The 27,480-nt window shown below is 40.1% G+C and overlaps 1 protein-coding gene across 50 annotated transcripts in view; it reads right to left on the reverse strand.

Annotated features, from left to right (window-relative positions):
- The window catches only part of YTHDF3 (YTH N6-methyladenosine RNA binding protein F3), a 33,381-nt gene extending 23,499 nt beyond the window's left edge, over nucleotides 1-9,882 (reverse strand). For 11 of the 50 annotated variants that reach the window (XR_014057760.1, XR_014057759.1, XR_014057767.1 and 8 more), the window contains exons 1-3: nucleotides 9,597-9,882; nucleotides 9,075-9,099; nucleotides 3,055-3,140 (exon numbers count right to left, since the gene is read on the reverse strand). Coding sequence is in view for 20 of the 50 variants with exons in the window: in XM_081504308.1 (XP_081360434.1) it covers nucleotides 3,055-3,140; nucleotides 9,075-9,099; nucleotides 9,597-9,620 (135 nt within the window). In the remaining 30 variants the exon portion in view is untranslated. Of the gene's footprint in view, nucleotides 1-1,446; nucleotides 1,492-3,054; nucleotides 3,141-5,441; nucleotides 5,588-9,074; nucleotides 9,100-9,564 lie in introns of all 50 variants that reach the window. The other 39 variants (XR_014057757.1, XR_014057753.1, XR_014057763.1 and 36 more) reach the window with 11 other exon arrangements.
- Nucleotides 9,883-27,480: the final 17,598 nt, after the last annotated feature.

Consider the following 27,480-nt stretch of genomic DNA (forward strand, 5'->3'; position numbering starts at 1 on the left):
AAACATTTTATGTTCTTAGTTCTCTATACCTCTTCTCTGATCAACACAGCTAGGAATTTATTTCCCCATTTATATATATACATATACATATATATACATATACATATACATATATATACACAAGCAGACAAATTCAAACTTTGGTGTTTTTCAATTTATTCTTCAAATTTATATGCATAAATCACATGGCATTTTTTAACAGTAATTAAACCTGAATTTTCAATCAACTTCCTCGTTAGACTATTTCGAGGAACTATAGAGAACTAATTTTAAGTCTTGAAGGACATTTACTTTTTAAATTACTATAAAAACTATTTCCTAAGATATTGAGCACTAGGAAAATAGAAGAAAGATACTGCCACATAAGTAAAACACCAACAATCTGTTTTTAAAGCATCCCTGAGTGTGAACTGATTTAGCTCTAAGCATATAAAACAAACATTAAAAACCTTTCCAGACTAAAGAATATAATTTTTATTATTTATAATAGCAAAATCAGATGAAGGGATTTCATTTTAAAGACATACTGTGTTTTTTGTTGAAAATTTAATTAAACAATTACTTTGGCTAGGTCAGTGCAAGAAGCTATAAACACTTGTATAACTTGAAATCTCCAAATAATTACTCCAAATATTTCACCAATAGAAGTTTTCATTAATCTACTTTAAAAGGTCAATTTGTAAAGTATTTTCTACTTCAGCTAAGTAATCACAACAAATTTAAATTTTGTAAGGCTTATCTTCAGGATTTCAGATAATTTTCAATTTTGCTTTCCAATAAAGCCAGTTTTCAATCTTCTTTAGTGTCCATGCTCACGCTCAGTTGCTAAGTTGTGTCCGACTCTTTACGACCCCAGGGACTGTAGCCCCCAGGCTCCTCTGACTATAGGATTTCCCAGGCAAGAATACTGGGGTGACCTGTCATTTCCTTTTCCAGGGGACATTCACAACCCAGGGTCAAACCAGTTGGTGGGTGGATTCTTTTACCTGCTGAGCCACCAGGGAAGTGTTAGTACCATTTACCCTGATTAGATCATTATTTTTAGTTATTACAGAAAGGTAACTGGTAAAAACCTATTCATCAGTACTGGCAAGAAGGAGGTGGTAAAATATAGTCTCACTGGTATCAAACTTTTAAGACATCTCTTTAAATAGCACATTACATTGATTCATTGTTGATTTAAGTGATTTAATTAATAGAAAGCATCAGACCTTTCATTTAAACATCACATTAAAACAAACCTTTTATAGATGTTTTTGCCCCAACATGTAAATGCCCTTAACAGTCTTAAAAAAAAAAAAAAAAAAAAAAAAACGACTTTCCAATGCTTTATGTGAAATTGTATGCAGAATTCCAACATATAAAACACATAAAATGCAAAGCACAGCTCTGGTTGCTACACAGGTGGGATCCAGGTTACCCTCCCCAGGTCTCCCCTAGGCAGACCTGAAGCATCTCTGTGGAATGCCAAAAAACCAATCTTCTAAGTCCCTGTGACAAATAAATTATGAAATATCTGTTACCAAATAAAACAAGAAGATTCTTACAGGCAGCAATTCTCAAACATTTATTATCCATTAACATTTCTTGAAAATAAAGTTTGAACAAATATTTCAGGAAATACTTATACTGTACCCTTGCCTTAGACATTCTAATTTACATTATAACACACAAAGTAAAAACTCAAGTAGCAAAAAACAACTCAATTATTTAAACCAAATAAATTTCCCAAACTTATCTAACAATGGAGACCTTGTTAGCAGAGTATCTACTATAACTCATTACATCAGAATTTCTCGAAAAACTGGAAACACTGCCATAAGGGATGTTAACTGAGATGACTGTCTGGGCCCAAACAGAACAGAGTACTGTTTATTTCCTTTAAAACCTTCACCACACCTCCCAACAAATGATCTTCCCCTACTTTCCAGTGATACATTCTTTCACACCTATAGGTGGAAAGTAGATTTGTTACAGAGACCACAAAGTTAGATTACACAAGCATGAAATAGTTTTTTTTTTTTCATTTTTTTTTAGAAGTAGCCAAACTTCTTAAAAAAACGTAAATTTTATCACTCATTTTTATTTTTTCTCATTTATTTATTCCCTCCCAACTTACTCGAGGGATGTAGATCAACTGATAGAACCAGATTAGGTTGAACATAACCAAGGTTCTCCAAAGCCCTAAAAATAATCATATATTCCACAAATTGGGAACTACTTTTTGTTGAAATTTTCTCTGCAACTGCAAAGTTCTATAACAATATTTGGTTCCTTGTACTTTTATTAAGTTTAAAAACAATCTAGGTTAATATTTCAAGGTACATTTTTCATGCATCTTTTTATAAGGAAAATTAACAAAAGTAGTTTCATTCCAAAATGTTGTCTCTAAAGAAACTGGTTAATAATGAAAGCTTATTTGTTAAATTTGTTTCCACTAGTGATATTTTTATTAACAGAGATGCAGAAATGGAATAGAGACTAAAGAATATCATTCGGTTTGGTCAATGTTTAAGTCTAAATTATTCCTGTATACAAATTCACAAATTATTTGTGAAAAATTCAAAGAACCTCAAAAGCCACCAGTTACTTGATTTGATGAAATTCTCTATGCTTACAACATATAAGGCAAGTGTGTTTATCATATCTTTAATTCTATTCCTTATAATCAGGTTAAATAAAAATTTTCAATATACTAACCAAAAATTTCAGGTACAAACTGTCCTCGCCCCAAAATTTCTAGCTAATTAAACCTTGTCATTTGCTTTGGCTATGAAGACATGGCAGCAGCATTGAAAGATTAAATTCAACTGTCAATCTAACCACAACATATACAAAAGCTCATCTTTAAATATTTACATTTCATAATTGATTTTTGGCCATCTACAATTTCCAAAGAACTGTCCTGTGTCATAAACCTGCAACTGTTATTCACTATTATGTAGGCACACTAGATTAATACATGATATGGTTCGTCTCATTCAATTAAAACATCTATTTTTAAAAATCAATTAACATTGTTTCATTTCCTAAACATGGGACTGTCAGACTTACCTGATTTGTCTGGCTACTTAAGTATGGCTCAAAATCATCATCATTTACAGCATCTTTTTGATGAATCGAACCGTTTTGTACTGAAACTAAAAAATACGTTTGTATTAGATGTATTGTAATTATCTTTATGAAACTCACAGAATAACCTAATATTTTCAGAATTTTTCAAGTCAGCTTGGAAAAAATTATCCTGAGTTCTTTGTTCTTGTCATTTAAAACCCCCTTAAGGATGAACTTAATTTTGGATATAAATATTTATGTGGCATTGAAAACTTATAAATCTTGTATATATAAGCCCCAGATCACATAAACGCAAACTATATATATATATATACTTCCCACTACTATAAACATAAAATAAACATTTCAATTTCAATACTGTAGTAAGCAAACAGTTAAATTTAAACATTGGAAGGGTGTGCCAATGCTATATTTGAATCTAAAATAACCACTTCAGGCAGTATTGTTGACAAGATAGACTTCTGAATGTTCTCTACCTTTGCTAAATCACTGTAACTATTCAGTCCAATAAAGATAAATAAATAACCTTGTTTGGTAACCAAAGTTAAACTAACTCTTTAGTATCTCCAGTTAAAGAAAGTGACTAAAAATTCACTTGAAGTAGTATCACAATAAAATATTATCATAAAAAACCTAAATAAAAAGGGCCTAATCCTAAACAATAAACAATGAAGACTTTACAAGAAAATACAAATAAAACTAAGACACTGAAGATAACTATAATATTCTTGCAATATATGAAAACACCAGTTAGAGGCTGATTTATAATGCCCTGTTTGTTCAGAGATCACATCCATCAATGCTCTGTATAAAGCTGCTGTTCTGGACACTTTCTCAGTACTTTTAAGCACAGACTCGAGGTGGTAAAAAGGCCCTGGGTGTGAGTCCCAAATCCAACCTTGAGAGACTGAGAGATCTCAAGTTAATAACTTAGCCTCTCTAACTCTACTTCCCTGTTCAAGGAGGTTATTAATAGTACCTACTTCATCTCATCTGAGTATTCAATGACAGTATTTAATAATCTTGGATATTATTATTACATAAAATATTACAAGATCCAAACAGGACTAAAAATTACTTTAGGACCACATTAACAAGTTTACAACTAATCAACTAATCTCTTAGGATCACAAAAAAGCCCTTCAATACCTGAAGATTTATTGCTGAAAATACAGTGTATTTTTAAGTATAACCATTTAATATAAAATATTATAAATTAAGGTTAGGAGCAATGGATTTAAGTTGTATGTTCTTGTATAATAGCATCTCTATTTTCCCTAATTATTCTAACGAGTTTAGGGACCTAAATGAAATATACAAGTTGACAGAGACATGGGAGCAAAGCTAGATAAAATCCCTTGTTTTTTGCCATCCTGGGTACCAATGATCACTCAAAAACTACTACTCTCTAAAGCCTTCAAAGTAGACCTCTCATGAATTCTCCACTGCCCCTCAAAGCCTCTAAGAGAAACCTGAAGGTCACCACGATCCTGGCTCCACTGAAGTGGTTTAACTGTATTTGATAAGGACTGTATCAATGCCAGAGCTGAGCTGAATGTGCTCCCCAGGATTTAAATATGTAACAACTACTAGAAACAAAATTAAAGCAGACGGTACCTTAAGTTATTTCTGGTGGACTAATCATTTCAGCCCAAGAAATTCTGATATATCTGTTCTTTACCACTCCTTTATCAAAAAGCTAGTTATGCCTGATCCATTAATCTCTTGAAAAACATTTCTTCACCACACTCCTGGACTGGTACTTATGTGTCACTGGTATGTATTCAACAGTATCTGAAACAGCTATCTAGCATGAAATGACAACTATTTATCACTTATATTCATTATCGAGTCTCAGAAATTTATTCTACACTGCTAAAAGTTTTTTAAAAAGTACCTGCTTAATATTAATCTAAATATATATTATACTGCTATTCTTACTCATTTCCTGTTCTTTCTCTTCTTCTACAAGGCTGAGACTAAGAAAATATTCTCATACACTAAATACAGCACTAAATAAATACAGTCCAGTCTTTTATAAATGATGCATTAAAATGTCTAAGAAGCCCTAAAAGATTATTAAAGGACTATGTCAATCTAAGGATAAAAATGTTTTGTTTCAAGTATTTCACTGATACTGATAAGCAATTTGCATCAAATTAGAATCTGAGTAAGAAGCTAGTCCTAGAGTCTCAGAAGCATACCTTTCTTAAGGAAATTCAATTGTCTTAAAGACTTTAGGTTTTGAACATCAATTAATGACAGTCTAATGTCTTGGAGACTGAAAGCTATTAAAAAGTAATGAAATTGCAGCCAATTCTATAGTCTGTACAAGTTCTTCAGGGAAAAAAGAACAGATGACTTACATGATTCTTCGCCTGTTTCCTCTGCTCTATGAAGCAGAGTCAAATCAAGATAGAACATGGGCCTTAGAAGTCAGGTGATTCTTTGCTCTGGTCCTGACTACATCAAGTTAGGAAAGTCAACAGATCTGTGCATCATGTTTCCCCACCTACAAAAACAGGGACAATACCATATACCCTCTATCTCCTTATAGGGATGTTTTGAGGATTAATAAAATGAAGCCTATAACAACAGTAAATTGCTTTGCAATCATTTCCAGAGGGGGTAGGGTGGGGGAGAGGATACAAAAGATATTGCCAAAATACAAGGCATTTTCCATTGCTTTTCTGAAATACTAAAAAATAGTCAAGTTCAGCCTAATTTTTTAAAATTGTGGTACCAAACAATGAACATTTCCCTCTGCTCAGAGGGGTGGGGAGGAAAGGAGGGAAAAGATAAATTCCTTTCCAAATATTTGCCTATTTTTAAACTTAAGGGAAAGGAGGAAGCAGGCAGCAAGGCCTGAGGCTACAAGGAGCCTGGGATCTGACACTTTTTATCTGTGGTGCCTGCAGGGAAAGGAAACACTTTAATACACTTTTTTTAATATATACACTTTTATTCCAGCAAGCAAAAATTCAGCTTGTTAATAAATAAAATGATATTAAGTCAGCCTTAAATTATGGGCCAACAGGTACACAATTATCCTTAAATTTCTACTATCCTGCAGTACTACCCTGGCCAAGAATAACAGAGTTCTAATACTTAACACAGTGACAACCTATCAATTAAAAAGAATTCCAATTTATAAACAAGTAAACTTAAAACAGTGTTATTTATGCTACAAAAGCATTTTTGCCTTACAAAGAGATTGATACAGAATTCTTTGCAAATTTTCGCTCCTTCGGTGCATTTAAGGACATACAGAAAAACACTTGGTAGAAAGTCAAGACGTTAAAGCCAGGTATTAGGCTGATGTTGTCAACTGAAGACTATTAAGAAAGGAAATACACAGTCCCTGAAATCATACTAAGTCAACTAAAAAGGAGTATGCTTTTCAAAACTTTGATAATTCCTCTGAGACATGCATTTTTCGTAAGTTTGTTAAGTTTTGAATTTAACTTTCATACTCATCCATAGAATACTGGGGCTTAGTTCAAGGAAAGTCTTTCTGCTTCATAAAAATAAACAGAATAAACATAGAACAATTTTACTAGCTTGAAAACCAAGTCAACTAAGGCAGAGCAGTTTTTTTTTCAAACATACAGTTACTCATAGTTATCAGTTTGCTGGAGGTGCTGCCTTCTTGTAATTCTCCCCACAGAGGCATAAAAATACAAGTAATGTATATGTGTATCTGTGTACTTGGAGTATCCACCAATTGACAGCATCTTATGTGTTAGTCGCTCAGTTGTGTCCGACTCTTTTGCGACCTTATGGACTGTAGCCCACCAGGCTCCTCTGTCCACGGAATTCTCCAGGCAAGAATACTGGTGTGGGTAGCCATTCCCTTCTCTGGGGGATCTTCCTGACCAGGGAACGAACCTGTGTCTCCTGCATTGCAAACAGATTCTTTACTGTCTGAGCCACCAGGGAAGCCCCAGAAGCATCTTAAGTCATTAGGAATACTTTTAGGCCAGTAGAGTTTCCCCCTGCCATGTCTTAGGCAACAGCTTTCCTGCACCTTAACAACAGATGAGGTGAGGCAGCAAATATAATGGCTACTAAAGTGGTGGGCTATTTTAACTACAACAACCCTCAAAACATACAACAGGATCCAAGGCCATAATTATTACTTTTATTTTACAAGGAGAGGGGAAATTCTGACCAAGAGGTGTAATGTGCTCAAGCTCACTTAGCAAGTGAGTGGCCATAGGCAGTATTAGAACACAGGTCTTCTAGGGATCCTAGTCTACTGTATCCATGGGTAAAACTGTAAACTGAATAGTAAGAAAGAAAGAAAACTTCTTCGAATAAACAGTTATACAGATAAATACTTTGTATATGTGTCTAAATATATCTAACAGAGGTGACACTGATAGATGAAAATAATTTTAATAACTTAAAATATTTGTAGTCAATACACAATTTTGTTTATAGAAAATTTATATCTCTAATATCAAAGATGTGGTAAGGACACACCTAAGTTAAGTGACTATGTCACAAATCAAACTTAGAGTAATACAGTAATAGTTTACAATGCTGGAGATACTCTGTTTTGTCAGACAAATACTTCGTAGAACTTGCACACTTACCTTAAAGCAGGTAACACAAAACACTTAGCATTTCAAATAGCCTTGCAATGTGCCACCTCCCCACAGATCTAGGATAAAATAATTTATGCTAGGCAGTAATGACCACAGATTTCACATATGTCCAAGTATATATACTTTCTAATGGGCAGACCAGCACAAAAGAAATTAATGGATCACTCTCTTTAAATTTAGAAACCAATTTTTTAAAACTCACATAAACCAATATCAAATTGTGAGCCTTGTGCTTACAACACAGAAAATAATTCTAAAATTAAAATTAGTCTAAAAATTAAAATTGCTGTTTATATATATTTTTAATCACAATGAAGCAATTAATTTATTACCTAATACAGTGCCATTATCTAGTATGCAAAAATTGTCAAGAAATTGTACAACTCAAAGAAAATTAACTAAACTGTGTATACAGAACCCTATCCTTTCAAATTTATTGAAACAGCTAATAAAAACCCTAAGAATATAAAGGGCACTAATAAAAACATTGAATTTTCATCTAAAAGGCTCTGCAGATCTTACTTTATAAGTAATACTTTGCAACAGAAATAAAAAACAGGAAGCTTAATTCTGTTTAGTCTAATTTCAAGCCCTATTATAAAACATAACAAATACATACTTCACTGCAATGTTATTTAATTGGCACTGTCCCAAGAAAGCAGTTATTGTTCTACACTTACAAATGTCACATGATTAATGTCATGTTTCAGTCAGCTGACTGTATTGTTCCATATTAATAAAAAATACACTTTTTTAAAATGCTTGAATTTCAATGTTACTTTTTTCCCTTCTAACTAAAGAGTAAACACATAATCCTGGCAGGAACCTCACAAAGTATTTCCTTCTCAGTCATTTCTAAAATACCATATTGAGTCAAACCCTTCAGGACTACATAGCAAGATGACATGCTTGCTCAGTTTCGACCTCTAACAGGCTATTGCTTCAGTGTAACTGACTTCAACAGAACCAGTGATTAACAATACAATTTTCACTAATGTAACAGAATAATTATGTGGGTTGCATGTTTCGATGTAAACCAAACATGTCGAGGAAAACGTCCACCTATCTACATGCATTTGTTGAATCTGCAGAACTTACATAAAACAAACTGTAAAATTAAATAAGTGTCACTACAATTCATAACCAATACCTCCTTAAGTGAAGTACAACTAATAAAACTGTTACTTGTATCCTTTTGATTCCTATAAAAGTGGCTTCAAAGCAAAGAACTACCAAACTTTCAGACAGCATTTGGCTGCCTTAGCTTTGATGAACTCTTTTTTCTAATCCAGCATTTCCAAAAAAAAGATCAAAAACAAAAAGTTCTTCACGTAGTTTAAAAGTATCATCAAACTAACAATGAGAAGATAAAAAAATATCCGAACTCACCTTTATTTCCTTGCCCTTTAGGTCTCTGTGTATCAAGATGAAAGGTGTAGTAATAAGAAGGAAAAAAAAGGGGGGGGGGAGAGAGGAAAAGTGTGTTAATCCGAGACGTTACCGGAGACAAGTTATTTTAAACAATCCGCGTAGGAGTGAAACCCACCACATCCTCCATCACCACCGATCTCCCCACAATCCCGGTCCTGAAACCTCCCACCCGCCACTCGGAAGCCGTCTCCCCTGGCTCGCTCGCTCTCAGCCCCGCGTCTGCCGCCCTCGGGACGCGTCTGAAGGCCCCGGAGCGCAGTCCTGCCCGCACCCTCCGAGGTTCCGCGGCCGCCCTCCCGGGCCGCAGGCTCCGGGGCCACGGCGCACGCCCCGGCCCGGGCTGCGAGTCCGCAGCAACTTGCGCCCCGGGCACCGTTACGGGCCGGGCAGCGGCGGCGACAGGGAGGAGCCGAAGCCCCAAGCGAGGGTGGAGCTCCGCGGCTCGGGCCTTCGCCAAGCCTGCGGCCTCTGCTCCCTCACCTGATCCACGCTAGTGGCTGACATTCTTCACCGCAACCCGAGAGCTGCTGCTGCTGCTGCTACTGCCGCCGCCGCCGCCTGGGCCTCTCCCCGTGCACTCACAGGAGTTGGCTGTCGCCCTCGGCCGAGAGGCTCTTCCTGCCGCCGCCGCTCGCTGAGAAGCCAGAAAGACGGCCTCGCGCTCGGGAGTTGGTGGAAGGGGCTCGTCTCTTCCGCTTGCACGCTCCTCTTCCCCTCTCGCTCTTCGCTTCTCGGGTCCACAATGGCGGACAGACTCCCTGGTCTCACTTCCGCTCCGAGCTTCCCTGACCTTCCGCTCTCCACTCTGACGTCCGCGCTCACCTCGCTCTTCCTCCCCCACCCTCCCGCCGCCGACCTTGGCTCCGCCCCCGCCTCGCCACGTCATCGGAGACGGGCCCGCGCGGTCGGCCCCTGGGCGCAGGCGCAGGGGTGGGAGCGCGCCAGGGAGGCTGCGAGTGCCAACTTCCAGCGGCGCGTCTGTGCCTTCTTTCTGTCCGGCTCTGAGGCCGCTGGGCGTGCGTCGGAGGGCGGCATCCGGGAGTGGGTCGGGAGTCGGACTCCGGCGCATTCTGAACAGGAAGTTAGCCTGGGAGGCTGGCGGAGTTGCCCGGGATTCTAGAGCGGGGCCGGCGCGAAGTGAGGGTTGGCTGGTAGGAACGCCGCAGCCGCGCCGGGCCTGGGCCGCCCCGAGAGCCGAGGCCGGCGGGGGGCAATCAGCCGCCCCCGGGACCGAGTTCCTGGGCCGGCCGGGAGCCAGCCCCTGCGGCGCAAGCGGCTGTGTGAGAGCTCTGGGCGCCGACACTTAACAGCACACAGCGGGTGCCCCTGCGAGTGTTCCCAGGAGCATGGCAGGAATAACTCATATTCCGCCGTTCCCTCTGAGTTCAGACCGTGCCCTCCCCTGCCGATGATTTTGATGAATGAATAAAGTTACTTTGGGAAAGGTAAGCACGGTTGCAGAACGCTTTTTCAGTCCTAAAAGGACAGACGTTTGAAGGTTCAAGAGAAACCGAGAGAGTCACTCTTCTGCAAAACCAAAGGAACTGATCTGCAACATTTTGAATGTTTGGTTAAAATTACGTCTTTGCATTAAAGGCAAAGACTCCTTGCCTAACGCGTGTGAATGTGGACTCTATAAAAAGGAATAATTTAAATGACCAAATCCTTACCTCAAAACCGTCGGATAAGTGATAGGTTATAAGGTAAAAAATTGTTAAATTATAAGATTAACTTTGGGTTTAACAATGCAACAATATTTTAGAAGCACTGAAGAATAGGTAAATCCTATCTTGAGAGTCCAGTGTTTCATATAAATCGCCAAGAGGCATTTTTCAGGTCAGCTCAGCTGGGAAGATATGTTTTTGATACATTCTGATTGACCATGTGCTCAGTTTAAAGATCAGAAAGAGGATGGATAGTGAGAGACAAATTGTAATGAACTTGTATGCGTAGTAATTGCCCAGATTCACTTCCGTACCTAGCAGCATTTAAACTATTTTCCCCTGTATTTAAGACAATTTCTAAGGCTTTTTGTTATCTTTAAGTAACATAGTATAAATGAACCAAGCACGGAAAATTCAATTCGAGGGTTGATTAATGCGTTTTTGGAAGGAAAATATTCTTAAGGTGAAAGCAATCTCTGAGGAGAACACCGAACCCCCTCCCCGCCCCCCCCAACAATTAAAACCTGCTTTGAAACAGAAAGGTCAACAATTTTGTTTCATTCTCTTGTGTGCGCCTGCTCAGTCACTCAGTCGTGTCCGGCTATCTGGGAACCTACGGACAGTAGCCCACCAGGCTCCTCTGTCCGTGGAATTTTCCAGGCAAAGAAATTTACAGTGGCAAAAAAAAGCAGAAAACGAGTAGCCCAAAGATTTGCCTAAAGCAGTATATTCCAGAGTGTTTCCCTAGGCTAATAGCATGTCTGGGGAACTTAAATGAAAATTCTTGGTACCCACCATATATACTAAGTCAGAAACCTTAGGGTGGGGAACGTCTTTATTTTGAAATAACCGTAGATTAACAGAAGTGTTGCAAAGAATTTCTATGTATCTTTCACCCAGCTTCCCTTAATAGACACGTATTACTTAACCAGTTACTACGTTTATCTAAACCGGGAAATAGACATTGTTATAGTACTGTCAGCTACAGACCACTTGGATTTCTGTTTTTTTTCACTAATATTCTTTTTCTTCATTGTCTCCCCCCAGTTTGTGAGTTTCTTGGTCTAGTCTCATGGCCTTGACACTTTTTTGAAGAGTACAGGGCAGATGTTTTTAGAATGAACCTCAAATTGAGTTGTTCTGATGTTTTCTCACAATTATGTGGGGGTTGGTGGCTCAGCGGTAAAGAATCCACCTGCTAGTGTAGGAGACGTGAGTTTGATCCCTGGGCTGGAAGATGCCCTGGAGAAGGAAATGGCAACCCACTCCAGTATTCTTGCCTGGAAAAACCCATGGACAGAGGAGCCTGGCCGGCTACAGTCCATGGGGTCACAAAAGAGCTGGACATGACTTAGTGACCTAACAACAAGGTTGGGGTTATTATGGATTTAGGGAAATGATACCACAAGTGCAGTGCCTTCCTCATCTCATTATATTGGGGCTTGTGACATCAGTATGACTTGTCACTGATCATGTTAATCCTGGTTATTTGCGCTAAAGCTGTGTCTGCCAGGTTTTCCATGGCAGAATTAGTATTTTCCACTTTGCATACTCTAGTCTTGTGAGGTGAGTTGTTAAATCCAGCCCACTCTCAAGGAGTAGGGAATTAAAGCTCCCCTCCTGGGGTATTTGGAATTCCTGTGCAGGGAAGATCTGACCTTTCTCCCATATTTCTATCACTAGGGACTCATGGATATTTATCCAGTGCTTTCATAATTAATTTAGTTGCTCAAATTGTTCCAGTCTTCGGCCCCTGGGAGATCAGATTGATTTTTGTGTGCTTTTGCCTTACCTCTGTCCTCTTTTTTTTTCTCCCCAAGCACTTTACTTTGGAGCACAAGTATTTCATTCATTGTAATGTTTACTACAGGGAAATTTGCTGTGACAAGGAAATGCCAAAAGAAAACGTCAGGTAGCCCTAAAGTCTCCCTAAAGCACGTCAAAGTATGATCCTGGGATAAAAGCATCAGTGGTACCTGGGAGTTTGTTAGAAATGCCAGTTCTCCAGGGTGCCACCCCATAGTTAAAAAAATCAGAAACTGGAGATGGGTCCCAGCAAGTTGTATTTTATCAAGCTCAGGTGATTATGAGGCACACTAAAGTTTTAGAACCACTGCACCTAAGTTTCCTCAAAGATCCAGGTCAAAAACCTACCCAAAGAACCCATAAATTCTGTTATCAGCCTTACTGAAAGAGTTTCTGAAGCACTTCTAGTTATTTGCTTTAAAAATAAAGCAGACAAGGCATGGATAGCTGTTTCACCAAAGAGGATATACAGATGGTAAGTAAGCATTTGAAAAGATGTTCAGTGTCTTTTGCCATTAAAAAAATTCAAATTAAAATCACAGTGAGATATCACTACACACCTATCAGAATGACTAAAAAAGTAACCAAATGTTTGCAAAATTGTAGTGGAGAACTGCATCACCCTTTCATCACTGGTGGGACTGTAACAAGTACAATCCTTATGGAAAACAGTTTAACAATTTCCTATAAAGCTAAGCATGTGATCAGCAATGATAGTTACATTCTTGAGCACCTACCCCAAAGAAATGAAAACTTGTGGTTGACTAAATAATGGCTTTGCTATATTTCGACTAAATAATTCTAGTCCCCAGAATTTGTGAATATGATACCTTACTTGGCAAAAGGGTCTTTGTAGTTGTGATTAAGTTAGCGATCTTGAGATGGAAAGATTATTTTGGATGATTCAAGTGGGCCCAATAAAATCAGATGGGCCCTTATAAGAGAGAGGTGACAGTTCATGGGGTCACAAAAGGGTTGGACATGAGTTAGCGACGAAACAACAAGGAGTACCAGAGTTGGAAGATCCTGTGATGTTGGAAGCAGCAGCTGGAATGTAGCTATGAGCACAGAAATGCTGGCCAGCTCCAGAAAGAGAAGGCCAAGATCAGATTCACCCCTGGAACTTCCAGAAGGAACTCAGAATTCTGACCTCCATAACTGCAAAATAACATATTTGAAGGTTTTTTAGATTAAGCTTGAAGAAATGTGGGCTTCCTAGGTGGCTCAGTGGTAAAGAATCCACCTGCCAATGCAGGAGACACGGTTTCAATCCCTGGGTCTAGGTGATCCCATGGAGGAGGAAATGGCAACCCATTCCAATATTCTTGCCTGGGAAATCCCATGGACAGAAGAGCCTGGTGGGCTACAGGCCAAGGGTTGCGAAGAGTTGGACACGACTGAACACAATTTGTTACAGCGACAATAGGAAAATAATGCATTTCTGTGTTCACACAAACATCTATACACATATTTTTATAGCAGCTTCATTCATAATAGCCAAAAACTGGAAAAAACCTAGGTATCTTTTAGTGGATGAATGGGAAAACATTCTGTGCTACATCCATACCTGGGATGCTAGTCAGTAATAAAAGGGAAAGAAAAAAAAGCTGACATAGAAAACAACTTGAATCTTGGGATGAGTGAAAAAAGCCAGTCCTGAAAGCTTATATACTGTGTGATTCCATATATATATATGTGTGTGTGTGTGTGTGTGTGTGTGTGTGGTTCAGTCACTCAGTCGTGTCCAACTCTGTGACCCCATGGACTGCACAAGCCTCCCTGTCCTTCACTATCTCCTGGAGTTTGCTCAAACTCATGTCCATTGAGTCGATGATGCTATATATATATTTAATAGTCTTGAAATGAAAAAATTTATAGAAGAAGGACAGATTAGTGGTTCTGAGGGTTAAGGAAGATTTGGCGACAAAAGGGAAGTGGGTATGGTTGTAAAAAATCAACAGGAGGGATCCTCCTGGTGATGGAAAGTTCTGTCTTGACTAGAGAGATGTCATTCTCCTAGCTGTGACATTGCTCTATAGTTCTGCAAGACATTCCCAGTGGGCAGACCTGAGTAGAGAGTGTACTATGTCTTCTGGATTATTTCTTACAGTGTGTGTGAAGGTACACTTACAGCAAGATAAAAAGTGTGATTTTAAATAAGGAATCACACCTTTCAAAAAGATAAAGCAAACATGGCAAAAATGGCATGCCTCTTATTAAATGAGATAATGTATGAAGAGTACCGTTTATTTTTAAAGACTAAAGATATGGCCAACTGGCTTAATGTTCAGTGAAAACAGAGGATCTATTCAGTATGGTTCCCATCTTTCAATTTACTCTGTGTAAGAAGACTGAGAAGAAATCACTCACAATGTGAACTCTATCAATTTACATGGTTATTTCCTTCTTTGTAACTCTGTTTTCTAGATTTTCTACTCTTATAATTTTAAAACATAAACAAGAATTTACCTATAAAATAGTTAAGGATGAGCTGAGTCAGCTTAGAGAGGATTTTTCCCACTCTTGATATGTGATCACTTTCAGTATCTAATCAAAGTTCTCATCTCCCATTGTTGATATCTGATCACCCTAGCCTGCCATTCAGTAAGAAAGCTCTTGAAATAAGTTTGGAAAAACTCCCTAAGCTTGATGTCTTCTCTTAGTAATTTTCCATGCACAACCCCCACCTCCCTCTCCCACACAGAACCTGTTTGTTGGCTGTAAAGCCCCAGTTGTCCTTAATGAGATCTGAATTCATCTCTCCTATTTCGATAATTTTGACACTTAACCACAATAGTCTTGAGCAAAGTTTTCCTTACCATTTAAAAACAAATGGTTAAGGATGAAATGTTATACGTCTTGAGATTTGTATTTAATCCAGCTAGCGAGAAAGAAGGAGGAAACTGACTGGATCAGCTGTTACTGAGGCTGGGTCCTGGGTCTGTTTATTATGGTCTCTCTTACACAGTTGAAATTTTCCACGATAAAAATTTAAAAGAAAAATTACCTAATTTTTGCTGTTGTTGCAGTCCTCATCATTCTCGATGCAAGACCTGTCGCTTAGTCATGTCTGACTCTTTGTGACCCCATGGACTGTAGCCCACTGGCTCCTCTGTCCGTGGGATTTCCCAGGCAAGAATACTGGAGTGGGTTGCCATGTTCTACTCCAGGGGATCTTCCCGACCCAAGGATAAAACCCACATCTCCTGCGGCTCCTGTACTGGCAGGCAGATTCTTTACCACTGAGCCATGTAGGGAAGCGCCATCATTCTGGATAGCTAGGTTCTATAAAATCTCTGGGAAACCAAATTAGCAAATACTGAGCCATTTCTCTGGGGGAATCACAGGGTTAAGTTCCTGGCAAGCCTCTCATCCCAGCATCTTTCTCTGTCAATCAGAACATAACCTTGTTTTGTTTATGTTTTTGCTTTAAGGATACTTTATTTCATATATATTGTTGATTCATTAACATTGAACTCTGGGTCAAGAGCACTGGAACTCATGCCTGAACAGAGCTTACCTAAAACACGTGTTTTCTCCATAGGGCATGTCACAGCCTTCTTGCACTTGGGGACACCAGATAGCATTTCAGCACTACACGTGGGGGGCATTTTAAACAGAGAAACCAGCAACAGAATGCATAAAAATGTGATAATTGGCATTTGATATAGACTATGAAAATGATGTAGGTACACAGTATGAGTTGGAGAAGGAAATGGTAACCCACTCCAGTATTCTTGCTTGGAGAATTCCATGGACAGAGGAGCCTGGCAGGCTACAAACCATGGAGTCTCAAAAAGTCGGAAACGACTGGGAGACTAACACACACATACAGTATGAGAGCTGAAACAAGGCAGTGTGTAGCCATATCAGACCTCAGTCAAGACTTATGCCTCCTTCAGCAACTCAGATTTTCCCCTAGTCTGCCCGTGTATATCTCCACTATCACTAAAGTGTTCGAATATTGATTTGAGGGTTATAAATAAATTTTAAGAAGTAAGTATATTTGCAAATACAGAATTCATGAATAACAAAGTGATAAGCATAGTGATTGACACAATGTAAATTATAAGTAAGTGTTCCTTTCTCTTTGTAGGCTCAGACTGAGATTCTGAATTACTTAATAAACTTTTATATAAGTCCTGTGGTTCTCATATAACTGAGTTGTGTTAGTGAAATATATTAGTAATGTGCAGGTGGGGCTTCTCTGGCAACTCAATGGTAAAAAATCTGCCTGCAATTCAGGAGATGCGGGTTCGATCCCTGGGTCAGGAAATGGCACCCCACTCCAGTATTCTTTGCTGGAGAACCCCGTGAACAGAGGAGTCTGGTGGGCTACAGTCCATGGAGTCACGAGAGTCTGATATGATGTAACAACTAAACCACCACCACCACCATCAATGGGCAAATGAGTTCCCTAGTGGTCTAGTGGTTAGAATTCCATTGCTGTGGACCAGGTTCAATCTCTGGAAAAGAATAAAATACTCTCTTAAACCAATACTATTCATGAGTCCAAAATTGTATGAAAGGCAACAAAAAATAGAACATGTGGATTTTTCAGTCATATCTACCTGGCTTCAAATTCTTGCCAACCCACCTCACAGCTGTGTGAACTACGGTTAAAACGTGCTCAGTTTCCTCATTTTAAAAGTGGAATCATCACACCCATGTCACAGAGTTGTTGAGAAACATTTTTCCAGCACTGGGGCCAAGCAGGGACTCTTGTTGTTTCATTGATAAATTATTTCTGACTCTTTGCAACTCCACGGACCACCTCTGTCCATGGGATTTCCCAGGCAAGAATACTGGAGTGGGTAGCCATTTCTTTCTTCAGGGGATCTTCTCTACCCAGGGATTGAACCCTCCACTCTTGCACTGCAGGTGGATTCTTCACCACCAAGTTACCAGGGAAGAAGGGACTCTGGCAAAAGGTAATTCTCTCTGAGATGCAAAGGGATGTTCTAGCCAACAGCCTGCTAATTGCACTTTACCTCAGTCTCAGATGAAGAATATGCAAACAGGACTTCCTTGGTGGTGCAGCAGATAAGAATCCACCTGCCAATGCAGGGGATGTGGGTTCAATCCCTGATCTGGAAGATCCCACATGCCTTGGAGCAACTAAGCCTGTGCACCACAACTATTGAGCCTATGCTCTAGAGCCCGGGAGCTGAAACTACGGAGAGCCCCTGGGCCAAAACTAATTGAAGCACATGTACCCCAAACCCCATGCTCTGCAACAAGAGAAGCCACCGCAGTGAGAAGCCCGTGCACCACAACTAGAGAGTAGCCCTCAGTTTCTGAAACTAGAGAAAGCCTGCACACAGCAATGAAGACCCAGTACAACCATAAATAGAGTGTACATGTCAAAAATAATTTTTTAAGTACAACAAAGAAAATATGCAAATCATCCTGAATTCTCCTTTAGTGACCCATCACAAATATTCCATTCAGGAGTCAAGGTTTTACTTGTGAACATGAAGCAGAACGCTGATTCCGCAATATTTATCAGCATTCATCCAACCCTTTCTCCTCTTTCCCAACACTTCCGTTTGTCTTCTTGGCCCTTTCTCTGTATTAAGCAGCACTTTGGTTCTTCTGATTGTGCACGGGGAAGGGATGTAGCTACGATGTGGTGTCTGGTGTGCAGGGGGATGATTAAAGGATTTTCTTCCTGGCCTTTCAGGTTTAAAAGCATATGTGCACACATGCTCAGTCACTTCAGTTGTGTCCGACTTTGTGTGACCCTATGGACTGTAGCCCGCAGGCTCCTCTGTCCATGGGATTCTCCAGGCAATAATACTGGAGTGGGTTGCCATGCAATGAAATGACAGAACCTGATGATAGGTTGGGGTCTAAGGGACTTTACAGAGAGGAGAGTTAAAGGTGCTTTAAGGGATTCTAGCTTTGGAGATTCGGAGAAAGATGGTATTATGGATAGACTTAGGAACATATTAAAATGGTGCTGGTTTGTAACAGGAAAATTTTGAGCACAGTTGCAAAGGTTAAATTTGAAATAATATTGGTACATCTAGTTATGTTTTTTTCTCTCCTCTTTTATTAAAAAAAGTCATAGATTAGAGGGGAAATACATGAATATCCCTAATGGATAATGAGAATGTACAAATCAATAAAAAGAAAAATACATTTTCAATAGAAAAATGATCAACTCAATGGCCAATGACTCACCAAAGAAGACACCTAAATGACCAATCAATGTGAAAAACTCTCAACCACACAAACCATTTAAGAATTGTGAAATGTAATTAATTTAATTTAATATAGATTATCAGGATAGACTTTAGCCATAATTATGTTGCTTCTTTGGAGAAATTGTTCTTTTCCCGTACAAAATTAGACCTGAATGTGCTTAGAATGTACTTTGAAGCTGTGACTCTGTGCCCTGGCTCACGGAAGTGAGAACCCGAGAGGGCAGAAGAGGCAGGGAGCCTGGCTGGAGCCCAGTAGGCTGATGTGACTTAACATCTGGTCCAAAATTGTGATGAGAAGAGCTGACAGATCGAGGAATTAACAATGACGATATCAAGTGAAAAAGATAGTGTTTTAAAATTGAAATGGTAGATCTCATTTCTGAAAATGAAAAAAAAAAGTGAAATATAATCCTTCTAAACCAGCTGGGCTTCCCAGGTGGCGCTAGTGGTAAAGAACCCGCCTGCCAATGCAGGAGACATAAGAGATGCGGGTTTAATCCCTGGGTCAGGAAGATACCCTGGAGAAGGGCATAGTGACTCATTACAGTATCTTGCCTGGAGGATCCCATGGAAAGAGGAGCCTGGTGAGCTACAGTCCAGAGGTTCTAAAAGAGTCAGACACAACTGAAGTGACTTAGCACTGTGCAAAAAATTCCTATAGCACACTAGATTCCAATGAGCCAGTTTTATTAACACAAACACAACATGAATGAAACTGTAATTCCTCATGAGTAAAGGGGAGCTCCCCAGATGGTACAGTAGTAAAGAATCTGTCTGCCAAGCAGGAAACGCAAGAGACGTAGGTTCAGTCCCTGGGTCAGAAAGATCCTCTGGAGAAGAAAATGGCAACCCACTCCAGTATTCTTTCCTGGAGAATCCCATGGACAGAGGAGCCTGGTGGGCTATAGCCCACGGGGTCGCAAAAAGTTGGACACGACTGAAGCGACTTAGCAGACACACACACAAACCAATTAGCCAGGAATCCATTAGTGCAATAATCCAGCCAAGGAGAAGCCAAGGGAGCAGCAGATAAATACAGAAAATCACCAAAGATGCATGCTTTTAGGTACAAGAGTGCAGATGCAAAAGGTACACTTATCCAGGAAATGGAATTTGGCTTGACAACCCTAGAGGGCACTCTAGGGATACAGAAGAAAATGATAGACCCTGTTAAAGAAAAAGTGTCAGAAGAAACAGTAGAATTTCCCCAACTCTATTTGGAATTTAGTGGAAAAATTAAGGAACGAAACAATAATGAAGAAACTTCATTTCATCCGCTTTTTGACTCAGTGTATTTTATGACAAATCTTAACTTTGCGATAGTAGTTGCAGTTAATTTTCTAGTCTCCATCTTATACTACAGATTATTTTAGTGACTGAATAAAGCTTAGAATCCTCAGAGTGTTTCCTCATTTTGCAGACTGAAATTTCTGAAGCCCTATTACCGTGTTACTACATGGAGTGAAATTACAGGGCCTAAAGCTCTCAATTATATATGCTTTTAATATATACAAAGAATTTTTTTTTTAAAGAATTCTAAGGAGAATCTAAGGGCTTCCCTGGTGGCTCAGTGGTAAAGAATCTGCCTGTCAATGCAGGACATGCGAGTTCAACCCCTGAGTCAGGAAGTTCCCCTGGAGAAGGACATGGCAACCCACTCCAGTATTCTTGCCTGGAAAATTTCATGGACAGAATAGCCTGGCAGGCTACAGTCCATGGGGTCGCAACGAGTCGGCCACGACTGAGCACATAGGCATACTTTCAATGAAACCTAGTTCACTTTATATTTTTCCTTGTTCCCATGACTGATGGCAGAGGGCGAGATGGTTGGATAACGTCACCAACTCAATGGACATGAATTTGAGGAAACTCCGAGAGACAGTGAAGGATAAGGGAGCCTGACTTGCTGCAATTCATGGGGTCACAGAGTCCCACTTAGCTACTGAACAAGAGCGATGGAAAAATCTATTGATTTCTTCTAAAGTTCCACTAGGTGGTGCTACAGTGAAATTAATCATGACTTTTTCTTTTCTCCTTTAATCAGTAGTTCTCAAACTTAAGTCTTATTTTGGAATTTCAAGTGCTATTTATTTTCTCCAATCAATCTCTTAATCGTGTCATTACCAATTAACAAAAACAGGTCACCTCACTGCTTCTCTGGTGCTGATGTAATGTAATACTAAGGAGGTGAAGGAGAAAGGGTTAGTTGCCCAGTCATGTTGCCTGTTTACAACCCCATGGACTGTAGCCCGCCAGGCTCCTCTGTCCCTGGGTTTCCCAGGCAAGAATACTGGAGTGGGTTGCATTTCCTCCTCCAGGGGATCTTCCCAATCCAGGGATCAAATGAGCATCCCCTGAATTTGCAGGTGGATTCTTTGCTACTCAGCCATTAGAAAATCCATTAATGTAAAATACCACTCAAAGCTTTGATTGTGTAGACTAAACATTCTAGTTTCTAAATTGAGAATATTTTGATGACATTAAGTGATCACAGAAATGTTATTAGCTGGAAATGAGAAAAAAAAATCTTCCAGGAGCAGAGGAAGAATTTCTAATGGACATATTATAAAGTCATAGTGGGACACAGAAATAAAGGCTCCATTTGATTAACTTCCTAGAGCCCCTCTATTCAAGGCATTCTTTACATATATTAAGTTTTTTCTATGATAAATTTGTTTCTGAAATGTTGGCTTGCAGGATCTCAGTTCCCAACCAGGGGTTGAACCCAGGCCACGGCAGTGAAAGCCCAGGATTCTAACCATCAGGCAACCAGGCAATTCCCACCCATTGTTTTATAGCAGTTTTATAGAGAGATAACGAGGGCTTCCCTGGTGGCTTAATGGTGAAGAATCTGCCTGCAAGCAGGAGATTTGGGTTTGATCCCTGGGTCAGGAAGATCCCCTGGAGAAGGAAATAGTAACCCACTCTAGTATTCTTGCCTGGGAAATCCTATGGACAGAAGAGCCTGGCAAACTACAGTCCATGGGGTAGCAAAAGAGTCAGACACGACTGAGCAACTAAACAACAACAATTTACATATAATTTTCACCCATTGAAAGTGTTCAGTATGTTCAGCCTATTCGCAGAATTGTGCCCCACAGTCAAGGTTTGGCAGATGTTTCCTACTGACTCTTTCCTTCTCTCTACATGATACACACCAAGGTCTTCCAAACCTAGCATTTAACACTTGGGCCAAATAATCATCAGTTGTCCCATGCATCATAGGATGCTCAGCAGCACACCCAGATTTTAACCACAGGCCAGTAACACACCACTCAACCCCTGTTGTGACAACGAAAAATCCTCAGACATTGCCAAATGTCCCCAGGGGTACAAACACATTTCAGGTTGAGAAACTACTGATACGGATGATGCAGTCTCTTCCAGATGAACTTTGTCCTCTCAGTTCCTGGTTTTGTTTTCAATGATCTGTTTACATACAGTTCAGCACATGACATGGCCTATTCTACACAGATTTTGGGGGGAACCAGTGTCCCCAGCTGGCCCCCCGTGGACAGAATCTAACACAGTTCCAGGCCAGCTCTTTCTCACAAGTACAGCCAAGATCTTGCCCTTGGGAAGCACTTGTCTCTTACCCTCCCAAATTCACAATGGGAACAGCCGCTCTCCTCTCTTTCTACCCTAAGAGCAGCTAACCTGCAGGTCTCTGCCCAGTGTTTTCCAGTCAAGAGTCAGATACCAGCCTACAAGGTTCCACTAACCACAGGGGTGTCAATAACACCAGTTCTCAGGGGACCCCACTGAAGACCAACTTGCTTAAGGATGAAGTCATCTCCACTTTTGCCCCTGTTACAGCCTAGATGAAAATAAAGCATTCCAAGTTAGGAGCCAGTTTAAACACAATGACGTCGATGTTACTGTAAAACTATATATATTTCTAGACAAAAGGCTAGAAGGAATTGTACTTAAATGTTATTTGTGACAGTCTATAGATGGCAGTCTATAGATGACTGATGCTAAAGCTGAAGCTCCAATACTTTGGCCACCTGGTGCAAACAACTGACTCATTGGGAAAGACTCTGATGCTGGGAAAGATTGAAGGCAGGAGGAGAGGGGGACAACAGAGGATGAGATGGTTGGATGGCATCACTAACTCGATGGACATGAGTTTGAACAAACTCTGGGAATTGGTGATGGACAGGGAAGCCTAGTGTGCTGCAGTCCATGGCTTCCCAAAGAGTCAGACACGGCTGAGAGACTGAACTGAACAGAACTAACAGATGGCAGAATTATTTTCTTTTTTAAAAATTTACTTATTTATTTTTGGCTGTGCTGGGTCTTCATGGCTGTGTGGGTTTTCCTCTAGTTGCTGAGAGAGGGGGCTACTCTCCAGTGGTGGTGCTCAGGCTTATCATTGGGGTGGCTTCTCTTGTTGCCAAGCACAAACTCCAGAGCTTGGGCTCAGTAGTTCGTGGCCACAGGCTTAGTTGTCTGTGGCATGTGGGGTCTTCCTAGACCAGGGATTGAACCCACGTCTCTTGTGTCACCTGCATTGGTAGGCAGATTCTTTACCACTGAGTCACCAGGGAAGCCCTATTTTCTTTTTCATAATTTTTTTTTCTCTACAAATTTTCTACTATAAGCCTGTATTCATTCTCAATGGAAAAAAATGTTATATGAAAATAAAATGTGCAAAGTTTAGGCATATTCACATTTTCTTCCTCTTTTAATTTAAATATTTTTAAACTCCAGCACAGACTTCCAGAAATTTTAATCGATCTCTTCTTTTTCAGAGAGTGTCTCCTTGTCTCAAAAACGAAGTTCAAATTCCTTCGTGTGATATTCCAGGCCTGTCACCAGCGTCTTGTCTCCTCATGGGTCATTTCTGTTCCCTCTGTGCACTGATATGTACTTCTGCAGTAGGGACCTTGGAAACTTTATTTACTAAACTTCCTTGGAAGCTAACTGGCTTCTAGTGCCTTCTGCCAATGAGATACTAATGGAAGACAGGCAGATGGGAGCAGAGGAAAAGAGACTCCCTTATTCTTCATCGTATCAATATCCTGAGACTTCCCCAGTGGTCCAGTGGTTAACACTCTGAGCTCCCAATGAAGGGAGGCCCAGGTTCAATTCCTGGTCAGGGAACTAGATCCCGCATGCCACAACTAAGAGTTGGTAAGCTGCAACTTCAGATTCCACATGCTGCCACCAAAAGATCCCACATGCCACCTGGTGCAGCCAAATAAATAAATAAATACATTTTTTTAAAATGCCCCTTCAACAGCAGCAGTCAGTGAAAGAATGTCCTTGTTGTTTGTTGTTCAATCGATCAGTCATGTCTGATTCTTTGTGACCCCATGGACTTCAACACACCAGGCTTCCCTGCCCTTCACCAACTCCCAGAGCTTGCTCAAACTCATGTCTGTCGGTGATGCCATCCAACCACCTCATCCTCTATCATCCCCTTCTCCTCCTGCCTTCAATCTTTCCTAGCATCAGGGTATTTTCCAATGAGTCAGTTCTTCGTATTAGGTGGCCAAAATATTGGAGCTTTAGCTTCAGCATGAGTCCTTCCAATGAATATTCAGGACTGATCTCCTTTAGAGCTGACTGCTTTGATCTCCTTGCAGTCCAAGGGACTCTAAAGAGTCTTCTCCAGTACCACATTTGAAAGCATCGATTCTTCAGGGCTCAGCCTTCTTCACGGTCCAACACTTACATCCATACATGACAACTGGAAAAACCATAGCTTTGACTATACAGACCTTTGTTGGCAAAGTGGTATCTCTGCTTTTTAATATGTTGTCTAGGTTTGTCATAGCTTTTCTTCCAAGGAGCAAGTGTCTTTTAATTTCGTAGTGGCACTGTTACACACTGGGCACAGCCCCTTCTTCAGTCTCAGCATCAGGGCTCAGACACCACTCCTCAGCCCTAAGAACTACCATCTACCACTGAAGGGACCATATGATTTTACCAGTGCACATGGAGCCCTCAGTCCCTCTGTGGTTTCAGCACCAGGAGAGGACTCCTCTGAGAACCAGCCAGGTGTCACATCCCCATAGATCTGGTCTGTAGTGACACCACCTAGTCCCTTTATTCTTCCAGTCTTAGGGGTTGGTAGGTGCTTCCTGCAGTTACTAATTTCTTTTCTATTTTAATTTTTTTTCTAGTTTTATTGAGATATGATTGACATACAACACTGTATATGTTTAAGGTGTGCAGCATGATGACTTGACTTACATATATTGTGAAACAAGTACCACAATAGGTTTAAACATCTATCATCTCATATACATACAAGTGAAAGAAGAAAAGAATGTTTTTTCTGTTGTAATTAAAACTCTTAGAATCTACTCTCTTACCAGCTTTCAAAATAACCACACAGCAGTGTCAACCATAGTCATCATACTGTACATTATGCCACTTCATTCTTTTCTTTTTTTGTACTCAGTTTTTTCAATACTCTTGCAGGGAAAAATCTGCATTAAATTGTCTATATTTTGAAATGCCCAATGTCTATTTTCCTAACTGGTCCCTGACATCACTCATCACAAATGCTTAACTTCCACTGGTCAGAAGTCAGTCATGACCCACCCAACTCAAGAGGTATCCCGGGAGCTGTGACCTAACTGCTCCCATGTCCAGAGAGAACATAGATCAGGGTGGTACTGCTTCCAGCAGTCCTTACAGCATTGCCAGGGAGGCATGAAGTTAGCCACCAGGCAAAACTAGACAATTGGGATTTTTTTTAAAAAACCAAAAGAGGTACAATTGTCTAAAGAAAAATTAGGTATATATAACCGAATATCTGAAATGAGCTTGTTTTTGAACTGGACATTGACTGGAGCTCTAATTTCCTCAAAATTGAGGCCTATAAAGGGAGTTTCCTGGTGAGCTCATTGTTAGGGTGCCAGACTTTTACTGCTGCGGCCTGGGTTCAACCCCTGGCCAGGGAACTGAGATCCCACAAGTGGTGTGGCACAGTCAAATTAAAAAAAAGTATTGAAAAAAATTAGGACCTATAAAGGAATATATTGGACCACAGTTTTCAAAGTATGTTCAACAGCCTAGATAAGGTTTGTCCTGAGATGAAACATAAGCATCGTTTATCACACTGATCATCCTATAGTGAATATTAGAATACAAAAATATCATAATTTGAAACTGTAATAATGTGTTAATACCTCTCTCTTCTGCTCAGCTCTGATCATAAGTATTTTCATGGTAAAAATATCAATTTGGGGGCAATAAATTTGCATTCTTATATTACTTTCTAAAGTTCAAGGCATGTACTACATGTGTCTATAGGAATAATAAAATATTCAAAACTTGAGTACATGGTATTATATTTACATAAACTTTTTCAAGAATAATGTTTGTCAATAGCTGAATTTGAAATTTTTAAATTGTTACTATTTCTATTAGCTTAAAAGTTTTTTCAAATTCCTCATCTGTACAACAAAAGCAATTTAATATGTTATTAATTAAGAGTTAGTTTCTAAAAGTAGAATGACACATCTGTAATATTTGTGGTCCTAGTGTCTAGAAGGATTTCTGGCTCATAATAGGTGCTCAAAGTCGGACTTTCCTAATGATTCAGATGGTAAAGAATCTGCCTGTAATGTAGGAGACCCAGTTCGATCTGGGTTGAGAAAGTCCCCTGGAGAAGGAAATGGCAACCTACTCCAGTATTCTTGCCTGGAGAATTCCATGGACAAAGGAGCCTGGCAGGCTATAGTCCATGGGGTCATAAAGAGTTGGACATGACCGAGCAACTAACACACACACACACACACACACACACACACACACACACACACACACACAGGTGCTCAAATGTTTACTGAATGAAAGATAGTTGAATCCAAAAATGTTAAATCTGTGATTGCCAGTTATATACCTAAAACTCCAAAATCTCCAGATCTGCCCTGTTCTTAGGTAATAATTAGGTCATGTTACATATATTTTTTCTTTTTGGCCACACCACATTGCTCACAAGATTCGAATTCCCCAACCAAGGATTGAACCTGGGCCCCCAGTTTTTTTGCAGTAGAAGTGGGGAGTCCATATCACTGGACTATCAGGGATGTCCCAGATCATATCATATTATATTATAGCAGAATCTTCCCATCTCTCAAAAAGTCCTCCCTCCACCCCAGGTATTTCCGAGAGGCCCAGGCAGGTATTACACAGGCTCACAGATCAGGGGTGGGGTGTAGGGGGGCATGGCAGTGCCCTCACTGTGTCTCTGTTGGCTCATCCAGACAATCGCTGCAGCTTCAAGTGATCTGCCTGCCTGAGCATCTGTACTCCTCCCACCCTCCGGCGTGCTCTGGGCCCATTCTTGTTTCCATGGCCCCAGCCTCCCACGTACAACGCAGTGCAGCCAGCTTCCCATGTCAGAGCCAGGAAGACCCCTCCTCTCCCACTTGTTATGTCCAGTTAAGGAGACCCCCACAGCGGAGACTTTGGGCTTTAACTTTTAAATATTTAGTGAAAAATCTTGGAGTTCACCATCCCCAAAAGGAACATTCTTCTATTCTTCTATGTAGATCTTTGTACTCCTAACTGATTATGTCCTCAGAATAAATCTCTGGGTTGAACTGCAGGTCTTCCCCTCCCCCCCAACTCTCCCGCCCAGGGCCTTTGACTGTGGATTACCAAAGAATCTGCAAAGGTTGTGTCAGGTCATCATTCCACCTGGAGACTGGTGCTGATTTCCTA

This window comes from Giraffa tippelskirchi, chromosome 6, assembly GCF_054371585.1.
Source record: "Giraffa tippelskirchi isolate mGirTip1 chromosome 6, T2T-mGirTip1v1.2.pri, whole genome shotgun sequence".
NCBI lineage: Eukaryota > Metazoa > Chordata > Mammalia > Artiodactyla > Giraffidae > Giraffa > Giraffa tippelskirchi.